The sequence below is a fragment of the Sphaeramia orbicularis genome, chromosome 21 (genome assembly GCF_902148855.1).
Source record: "Sphaeramia orbicularis chromosome 21, fSphaOr1.1, whole genome shotgun sequence".
Lineage (NCBI taxonomy): Eukaryota > Metazoa > Chordata > Actinopteri > Kurtiformes > Apogonidae > Sphaeramia > Sphaeramia orbicularis.
Genome location: NC_043977.1, coordinates 43,825,719 through 43,836,652, shown reverse-complemented (window position 1 = coordinate 43,836,652; position 10,934 = coordinate 43,825,719). Strand labels below are relative to the sequence as shown.

Below are 10,934 nucleotides of genomic sequence, written 5' to 3'. Positions count from 1 at the left end.
GGGTTAAGCAGATACATCAGTAGATTTTGGTTGATGGTAGATTTTTGGGACTTTATGGGTTAAAAAGAGAACACTGGGAGTTTCTCTGATAAAACATGAAAAAACATGAAATTCCAGGGTTGAGTTAAAGCCGTTAAAGTAAATAATTCAAATTAGGGTCCAATCAAGCAAAAGTGAACATCAGCATAAAAAAGAAAATTTGTACACATCATTTAACTAGTGGGCTCATTTCTTAGCTAAAGATCTCTATTTTATGGAACTGTTATCCTTTTTAAAATACCACTTTTACACCTTCTGTTAGGCTGTATTAAATTAACAAAAAGACTGTCTATTACTTTGAGAAATTAAAATTCTGAATGATGAAGTTTGTGAATTCATACACTGGTCACATTTAAAAAGACTATCTGTGAACTGTTACTGAGAAATTACTCTTTATTTGTATTTTACCTATATCAGTATGGACCACCACAAGTTGTAAATAACAGTGTTAGTATTAAATACATTAAATAAAACATTGTGATTATATCTGGCTTGTTGTTTTAAAAAATAAGTCAACATTTTGGGTGATGCATACAATGGTAAAGAGTCGTCCACGTGTTACTATGGCAGCCTGTCCATGTGTTACCACATTTTCATGTCAACAAAACAGAGACTTTTCAATATTTTACTCCAAAATTCATTTTCAGCATAGTTGAATATAATATCTTAAAGGTTTTGTCCGACTTGATATCAATTTCTGTTGAGAGCTGCATGTTTTGAATGTTTGCTTAAAGCTTTAAAAATTGATGTCTGTTTCAAGTCCGCAGTAATTTAACTTTTTTTTTTTTTTTTTTTTTACATTATTGTCATTATCTACAAATGACAGGTAATTAACGATACAGAACAAGATTGCCTTGAGAGGAGCTTTCACCTTACAGAAATGTATGTATGAGATTTCATCAAAATTCATCATGTATACATCTTCCATTCATATAAATGTACATTCCTCAGGATTACAGTGTAAAGATAAATGTATAAATGTACATTCCTATCATACATACTCCTACATTGTGTAATTTGACATTTTTCACCTAAAAATTTTATCTCCCCAAATTTTGTTGTACATAATGTTAAAGTGCTTATAAATACCTACTCAAATATCTATAATACATGCATATAAGTTACTTTGATTACATGACAGAGACTGTTGAACACCAAATGTGTCCATGTGTCACCACTTGATTGGACCCTTTATGAATTTTGTAATTTCAGCACAAGAAAAACTAATTTAACAACAATAAGAATGCAATGCAAATGTGATTTTACAATGACTGAAACACATTTAGAAAAAGAAAGTACATTTCATCTCATGTAAGTTGCACAATAAGGTAGGTTTCAACTAAAGTAAACCTTCGAAACTGTTCAGAAAAAGCAGAAATGACCAGAGAAATGTTTTCATATATTTTTATTTTACCTTTATTTAACCAGGAACTCCTGTTGAGATTAGGAATCTCTCTTTTGCAAGGGAGACCTGGTCAAGGTAACAGCCATACAAAGTCCAAACAACAAAAAACACATATATGATACACAATTAACAATAAAACACATAATGACATGAACTTGAAAGACTAGACTTGATTGATCTGCATAATAATCTAATCATATTCTTCCAAGTTCTTGGACGTGGCTACCTCTTTAATTCAACTCAACCCCTTGTTTAGAGGCAGAAACATTTGCACATAACTCGCTGCATAGCTCATCGTTAAAAACTTTTGAACTTTTGGAAACGCAGCCAGTTTACATGCAGTTAAAGTGCAGTGCTTTTTTTTTTTTTTGCTTTTTTTTCTTCACTGTCTATAAATTGTCATGTCCGCATTTATAACAACAACCCAGACGCAGACCGAGCAGCCAAGCTGAGGGGTTTTCGTCTTATTTGGCCATGAGCTGCTCTGAATCACTGCTACAATGAAGTGTGCGCTCAAGAATGTGTGGCAGAACTCCCATGGGATTCACAAGAGAGGGAGGGGAGGATGGGGGGGGGGGGGGGGGGGGTCATACTGTAATGTGTGTGTGTATATGAAAGAAAGGAGAGGAGGTGTAATGGATACGGTAAATATGGAGATCTTTAGCTTGTAGGCATACAGATCACCATAAAATCCTAGTATAATGTTGCACTGGAACGTGTCTTACACAGTGTTTAACAAGGAAAACAGGGAGAGAGAGAAAGCATATTTGTGTATTTATGTCAGAGAAAGAGGGATGGTGTAATAGACATTGTGTGAGGCATAACTAGGCAGATTACGTACCATGTAGAGCACAGATGCATGTAAGCCTGGTTTCCACTCTGCGTAAAGCTTAGAGCCTTGTGTTTGTGTTTCTTGGCAGAAATCGACCTTATTGTTGAGCCGAGTGGAGGAACTGTTCAAGTGAATACATTATTAGTATGTAGTACGCCTTACATTCATCTTTGCATCTATAGAACATGAAGAAATCATTGTGTTGTGTTATTTTGCAGGTGGATTGCATTTGTATGTGTTTTTTTTTTGTTTTTTTTTTTACTAAAATAATAGGGTCACATATTTGGAGTGTTTTCATGTTGTGAACAGTACTCACATGCACATACATGCACTTGAAAACTTATTTTTTTGCAGAGGGACATAAAGAAAAGCAGTCAGTCTGAAAGTTATCCATTGCATTTATGAAACTCACACCCTTTAAGTTTGTCATTACCTTTAGATGAACTTTTGAGAGCGTTTTCTTTGTACACAAACCTGATTCCAACAGTTTTGCCGCCATCTAGTGGAAGAACAAGGTACTACAATCAGATATTAAAAAAGAAAAAAATCTACTTCCTGTTTATTTCCAGCATTACAGTGTTAAAGGGAGTACATTAGCACCAAACACTACTTTACACTTTTCTCAGCTACATATTTTTTTCATACTACATTAGTGCAAACTTCTTCCCACACTTTTTCAAATATGTAAATGGAACAATTGGGCTGTTTTTCTGTCTAAGATTGTTATGATTTTTGATATTTGTATTATTATGCATGTTTTGCTTGTTCACATATATGTAAAATTTCATTGCATGTTCAGAATAAATCACAAAATTGCAAACTGTAAATGTATATTTGGCAATATAAAGTACTGAGGAACAGTGTTTGGCAGCCTTTAGTTTGGTTGTTTTTGCAGAGCTGTAATGAATGTATGTCTTTATCAGTAACACGGCTAACATTTACTTTGGGGGTCAAATGAGTGGCCCTTTTTGTCCAAAAAAAAAAAACAAGTTGTAAGAAATGCATAGAACTGTGTTGAAATAATGCTAATACATTTGTGCACAGACTACTGATATTATTTGACAGTGGAAGCTCTGTTTTCAGAAATATTGGATTTTGAATAGCACGTGTATGTGAAAACTTTTGCTGGTGGATGGACATGACAGTAGAAAGACGTGACATTACCCATGATGCTCTGGTCAGTACCAGTACTTTATTAGTAATAAACTTATATACTTACTATTGCTAATTATTGTCTTATTCATAAATGTTAGTATTGTGGGTCTAAAACAATAACAGCTGAACAAAAACACAAAATGTGGCAGTGGACGGATGTGACATGGTTGTTACAAATCCCATCATACTGATGCTCTGCAGCCATGTCACCGTTTCCAGAAATGATCCCTGTGCAAAAACTAGTATCAGAATTATTTATTGTATAGTTTATCATCACACTAAAGAGTAAATAACAATATAGAATTGTTATTTCTTTATAAAAATGCTTATTATTAGAAAACTGTTGATTTAAAAAGTGATGTGTGACATTCTTAATGTATGTATTCACGTAACATAAGCAGGATGGATCAGCACCATACTCCATATTGCAACGTGTAAAAAAAAAAACATGATATGTAGTATATAATCTTGTAAGAAAAACTGGGAAATCTAAAAGAATAGAATATTTGTTTTCAGGTAAATTCAGTTCAAATATAACTTGGCCATTTGTGACATGAAAATATAGCATTAAATGTGATGAAATTGGGCATTTTTGACCTGAAAACGTAGTTCATATGACCATCAACATGTTGCAACTGAACTGAAATCCTGTAAATTTCCATAAGTTGCATTTACCAACACAAAGTTCCTTTGGGGATTCACTTATATTGATTTCTTATGCACAAAGACTTATGCATAAGACCTCTAAGCAAATTTTAGCCGAACAAGAAATAGGCATGAAATAGAGCACAGTATTGAAGCACAGACACACACACCACACACACACACACACACACACACACACACACACACACACACACACACACACCCCATAAATCTTCAACTCTCCTGGGTCGACTGTTTGGAATGTTTTCTTAAATAATCTTTTGCTATATTACACACCTCCAGAGTGTCCCAGAGGATTTCATGCTCTTTTATTCTTTTCTCCACTCACATGATCACAAACAGCTTCTACAATATTGATCTTTTTTCTGAAATGCATGACTACACATGCATTTCCCAGTTTCTTCAGTTCTCTCCTGGTACTCCAGCTTCATTTCACTGTCCAAAGACATGTACTTAACAGGTCAGCCCTGTGTTGAACTGGTGACTCATCTGGAGTGTGCCCTGTTTTTACCCGCTGGTAGCTGGAATAAACACCAGCACCCCAACGACCGCAAGGCAAGGCAAGTTTATTTGTGTAGCACATTTCATGTACAGGACAGTTCAAAGTGCTTTACATGAAACATAAAAGCATCACAGGAGAGGCATAAAAATACATATAAGATGAGAGAAAATTAAAATAAAAAGACATTAAAATTAAAATAGACATTAAAATCATCAGCAATAAGATGTGATTTTAAAGTTCATTTAAAAGACATTATTTAAGAGTTTAAGGGAAAGCTGCAGTAAACAATAATGTTTTCAGGCTTGATTTAAATGAGCTGACAATTTGAGCAGACCTCAGGTATTCAGGAAGTTTGTTCCACAGGTGAGGAGCAGAAGAACTGAAAGCTGCTTCACTTTGTTTGGTTCTGATTTTAGGAACACACAGTCAACCTGTCCCTGATGATCTCATGGGTCCGGATGCTTCAAAGGGAACTAACAAGTCTAGGATGTATTTTGGTCCAAGGCCATTCAGTACTTTGTAGACCAGGAGTACGATTTGGAACTCTATCCTTTGACTCACAGGAAGCCAGTGTAAGGACTCTGAAGGACTAAGCAGTTTGGACAATGAATGAATCAGTGGTGTACCTGTTGGACACCCTTTGTCCCCAGAATCTGTTTCAAAAAATCAAATGTTTTGTAATATTTTTAAAAGAATATAGTGTAGAGAATATCAGGAACATTCCATATCAGTACAAAACACAACCTTTTTACTTCTATTTATTATGTATACTGTAGGTCTTTATTCTTCTATTGTATTTGTACTGTTTGTCATGCTGCTGCACTACAACGTCCCAGTTTGGGATAAATAAAATCAATCAATCAATCAATCAATCAATCTATCAATCTATCTATCTATCTATCTATCTATCTATCTATCTATCTATCTATCTATCTATCTATCTATCTATCTATCTATCTATCTATCTATCTATCTATCTATCTATCTATCTATCTATCTATCTATCTATCTATCTATCTATCTATCTATCGTTCATGTAATGATTGTGACCACTAAAATGTGAAACCTTGGATCAGCAAATGGATTAGATTAATCTGGAATAGTGTTTTTCTGCCTTCTTTTTCTTTTGACTTATCCATTTTTTGTTTCACATCTTTTCTCTTTTGTATTTCTGCATTTATATAATTGTTTTCCAACATTCAGCTAATACACATCCAAAACTCTGTTACACCTGAGGCTGGTATGAGTTGCCAAAACATGTTTTTGCATCGTGACAATCAACGCATAAGCATAAAAAAAACAAAAGGGGGAAAAAAAAGCATCCAAAGGGTATACTTTACTTCTGAAGTAAACTCTGAGCAGTAGCACATTTAATTCATTCATGAAACCTGTATTTGGTCTTAAGATTGTGTCCTAAATGCAGAGTACATTATACACTAAGTCTTTGATTCTTGAATAGAGGATAGTTTTGCTAATATTAATTGAGCCTAAAGTTGTTGTTAAAATGCTTGTGGACACAGAATCCACTAGTGCCAGAGCAATGGTGTTTGTATTGTTATGACCTTGAAGTCATATTTTGTATTTTTTCATTTCTGACTTGTACATTGTGCTGTTCTGTTTTCCTGCCAGAGGGTGGTGCTCTTTACCTGTCCTTTGTCTGACAGGGGATTGAACAGATGGGTCTGTTTTTTCTTTCTTATTATTTTATTTGGTAGTAAATGTACTGAACCAGGGGTGTCAAACATACGGCCGCCACAGGGTCCCATCTGGCCCAGTGAATGAATTTATGATATGCAGAAATTACAATGAATCACCAAAAAACAAATTACACTGATGATATTAACAATCAGTGATGTGAAAATCATCACATACAGACCAATATGATCTCAAATGAGTCAGACCCGTAAAACACTCTCATAATAACCTGTAAATAATGACAACTCCAAATTTTTCTCTTTGTTTAGTGTAAAACAGTAAAATTACATGAAAATATTTATTTTTACAAACTGTCCTCTCAGAAGAAATTGTGAATAACCTGAACAAATATGAACAACCTGAAATGTCATAAGAAAAATAAGTACAATTTTAATAATATTCTGCTTGTTATAAAATGTTTTGTGCCTTTGTAGATCCACTGTGAGGTTTAAATGTGTAAATTACAAACTGAGACATAATGTTGTTAAAATTGTACTAGCTTTCATGTTGTTTGTTATTCACATTTTTAAAGTATAGCTAAGTGTAATTTTACTTCTTTCCTGTTATTATTTTACTGGTCCGGCCTTTTTGAGGTCATATTGAGCTGTATTTGGCCCCTGAACTAAAATGAGTTTGACACCATTGTATTAGACTGTTTTGTTTATTTTGCGCCACCATTTCTATGTAGATAAATTATCAGTGTTTGAACTGCAAAGGTTTGTAGGCACTGGTCTGTTTTGGAATTTAGGAAAGATGGGACTCACTTTAGGTTATTTTTAATTTCCCTCATCCAGGGGTCTGTAACTATGGCCCCTCAGACAGACAGAAGGATTTGTCTGAAAAACATGAGGAACCTATGGAAACAAACATATGAACCTTCTGCTATTATTGTAAACATTAATAATAATAATAATAATAAATAAATAAATTGCATTCATAAAGCACTTTTCTTTCAACAGAATCTCAAAGTGCTACAGAGAAAAGTCAGTCCAATAAAAAATGAAAGAATAAAAATAAAAATAAAAATACTGTATCAGGAATAAAAGACTAGGCGAATAAAACAGAGCATCAAGGTGGTCCATAAAAAGCCTGTCTAAACAGGAATGTTTTTAGCCCCTTTTTGAAGGAGTCCAGGGACTGAGGAGCTCTTAGGTGGTCAGGGAGGGAGTTCCAGATATGGGGCCGGGAGATGAGAAGGCCCGGTCTCCCATGGTCTGAAGTTTAGTTCTGGGGGGGAGGAGGAGGTTGGTGCTGTGGGGCCGGAGACCACAGGTGGAGGTGTGAGGGGTCAGAAGATCCTTGAGGTAGTCAGGGGTGTTATTATGGAGGCACTTGAAACTTAAAATTGTTCTTGCTTTGACTCTCTGTGAAAATGTGAAACCTACACACAGAATAAAACATTTATATTAACATTTCATCAACTAAACGACTGTATGGATAAGTTCTGAGGTGTTGTGAGCATCAGGTTTTCTTTTTTTGTTTTGTTTTGTTTTGTTTTTAAATCCTGGGCACCTTTTTTTTTTTTTCTTGACAAGATCAGTAAGTGTACTCAGTGTCCACAGACGTGAAAAGACCTGAGCCTCCATAACCCATAAAGACCCAGTGATATTTTTATGGCAGTTTGCAAATAAATGTTTCTCTCTTCTGAATCTCTCTAAACTGAGTTATCACCATTCATCATAATATTATCCTTTCTATTTTGCATTTTTTTCAGTGAAAATCAGGTATTTTCTATATTTAATTTACCGATCATGTACTTAAATCATCATACTGAGGTTACATTAGAGTTATTATACCAAAAACAGAGAAAACTTAAGAAAAAGGGACTTTTTCAGTAAAATATCATTAACTGAACATAAATCAAGTGTGTCCATCCACTGTCATTGATCCAACTCCATGGGTTTTACTGGTGAATCAATGTTGTAGAAGTTGACGGTGTTTCCACATTCACTATGGAGCCTCTGAACGTCCAAATGGGTCATATCTGATGACCATGAAAAGATGACAAACATAAATATTTACATGTATTTCATAGGATTAGTAGATCTACAGGTATTAAACAGTTTAGATCAGTAGATGCTTTTGGTCACTGGTGGGTGTTTGGGTCTTTATGGGTTAAAAAGGGAAAATGCAACACATACAGCACACAGATGAGAGAATGAAAACCTATATTGTAATTGTATGAGTTGCTTTTCCTAGAAATGAAATGCAATTTTAAAATTTTCCACCATTTTCACAATAATAGTTCCTCTGAAATCACACTCATTTGTTATCTGTATATGTTCAAATGAGAGGAGAATAAAAACTACTTTGAAAATATTATCAACATGATAATCGATGGAAATTCAACTCTATTACTCTGACCTTTGTATTTAAAACATTAAAATCTTCAATTAATGCTCAATAAAGATAACAAAACACCCAGATGCAGATATGCATTTATTACAACTATAAATTAATACCATATTAAAGTTCAGAATGTAACGTGTTACCATTACCATTCCCAGGACATAACAACCTCTTGAAGTGTTTAAATATTTCTGTCATTTTTAGTCCGTATATCACAGGATTAAAAAGAGGATGACAAAAGATAGTTTGAAAAGACATTAAAAGACGTATGGGTTTAGAAAAATCAGTTTCAATTAGAAATAAAAGTACATCACAAGTGGTCGCACAGGTAAAGCTGACTAAAACTAAAAGATGAGGCAAACAGGTCTGTGTAGCTTTTTTCCTGACGTCTACACAGCTGTGAGTTATTATAAATATCTTTATGTAGGTAAAAAGTATGAAAGTCAAAGGAACAATGAGAAGGTTGACAAAACAAACCAGCCCATATATATTCAGTGCTGTCGAGTCAATGCAGTACAGATGAATAACTGTGCTGTTACAAATAGTTCCATTAAGAGTAAAGTGACATATTTTTCTATAAGCATTAATTGCAGCCGGAACCGCGACCTGAAAAGCTGGCAGAAACCAAGATAATGCCAGAAAAATGTTGATTTTTAATTTCCTCATTATAACTGGATAGTGCAGAGGTTTACATATAGACACATACCTGTCATAGGCCATGGCTGATAACAGACAATATTCAGAACCCATTAAAGTGTAATATGCAAACCACTGAAATACACAGGTTGAATAAGATATGACTGGTTCTTCAGATAAAACATCAGTTAATAGCTTTGGGTAGATAGTTGTGCAGTAAACAACAGAGTTCAATAATAAAGCTGCAATAAAGACGTACATAGGCTCATGAAGATTTTGGTGAAACCAGATAAGACACAAAATTGTACAATTACCACAGATTATTAGAATATATGCTGTAAACATAATCACAAAATAAAGAAATCTGTAATTATGCAGCTCAACATACCCATCAAGTGTTATATAGGTTGTATTTACCTCATCATCCATTATGATTATTATAAATTTTAGTTTAAACATTACACAAATTAACTCTGTATCAGATTATTTCATTTGTAAACGAGAACCTGAATGTGTACCAAGCACACTGAAAACTCAAGACCTGAACTGTTTCACCCTGCGCAGTGTGAAGGCTTTTATAGAACACTTTCAACTTCTAGAAACTGCCAGCAGGGGGTAGAGTGGGGGCTTGCAGAGGTACAAACATGGTCTCCTGTGACACAATAAGAAATTTTTTTTTGTTTTTTTCTTTTACATTTAATACTTGCCTTGATTGGAACAGCATGACGCAACAGCTTTTTACAGTTACATTTATTTTATTTTATTTTCATTCATTCCTTATCTGAACCCACTTTATCCTTACTAGGGTCATGGGGGTCACTGGAGCCTATCCCAGCTATTATGGGCGAAGGCGGGGTACACCCTGGACATATCACCAGTTCATTGCAGGGCTGACATATAAAGAAAAACACTCTCACTCTCACATTCACACCTATAGGCAATTTAATTTAATTGAATTTTTTACGGAATGTCCTTTTGCTGCATATGCTTCTTTTCATATAAAACTGTGAAAAAATTCAGTTGTTGGATCTGAGCAGGATAGAATAGCATTTTTATCTATTACCTCCTCCAGAAGGTATTGTGATCACTTTGCTTTGTGTATTTGTTTGTGTGTGTGTTTGTTTGTTTGTTAGCAACTTTACGGGAAAATTATTACAACCATCTTTACCAAATTTTGCCCACAGATAGGCATAGGCCCTGGGACAAACCCATTAAATTTTGGGCCAAGTAGGCCAAAGTTCAAGGTCACAGCAAGGTCACAAAATCTCAAACTTTCCTATCTCCCATCATTGAGCAATTTTCGAAAATTCATAAAAAATTCAAAACGACTCCGATTAGCCTCCAATTTGATACACCCATAGCTTATAACAATATATTGTTACTTTATGTTTTCGCAAGGGTTTGTTTATTTGTTTGTTGGTTAGTTAGCAAGATAACTCAAAAAGTTATGGACAGATTTTCAAGAAATTTTCAGGAAATGTTGATACTGGCACAAGAAACAAATGATTAAATTTTAGTGGTGATCGGGGTGGGGGCGCAGATCTGCCTTGGCGGAGGTCTGCGCTCTCCGAGTGCTTTTCTAGTTTATTTTTTGCTCTTTGTTTAGTTTGGGCAGCCATGGCTCAGATGGTAGAGCGGGTCGTCCAATAACTGAA

At 34.6% G+C, this 10,934-nt stretch overlaps 1 protein-coding gene across 1 annotated transcript; it reads right to left on the bottom strand.

The window, feature by feature from the left end:
* Positions 1-7,442: 7,442 nt before the first annotated feature.
* Positions 7,443-9,708, bottom strand: LOC115412053 (olfactory receptor 2T6-like). The gene is made up of 2 exons (XM_030124352.1): positions 8,793-9,708; positions 7,443-7,675 (listed from the first exon to the last, which is right to left on the bottom strand). Exons 1-2 carry the CDS (start codon positions 9,706-9,708, stop codon positions 7,443-7,445), a joined length of 1,149 nt encoding a protein of 382 aa, XP_029980212.1.
* Positions 9,709-10,934: the final 1,226 nt, after the last annotated feature.

Excerpts from the sequence above, each read along its gene's own strand:
- LOC115412053 (XM_030124352.1), bottom strand. The coding sequence starts at position 9,708 with ATGGATGATGAGGTAAATACAACCTATATAACACTTGATGGGTATGTT. Across the intron at positions 7,676-8,792 it reads GTTGTTATGTCCTGGGAATG|GTTTCACATTTTCACAGAGA; the intron begins GTAATGGTAACA and ends TTCTGTGTGTAG.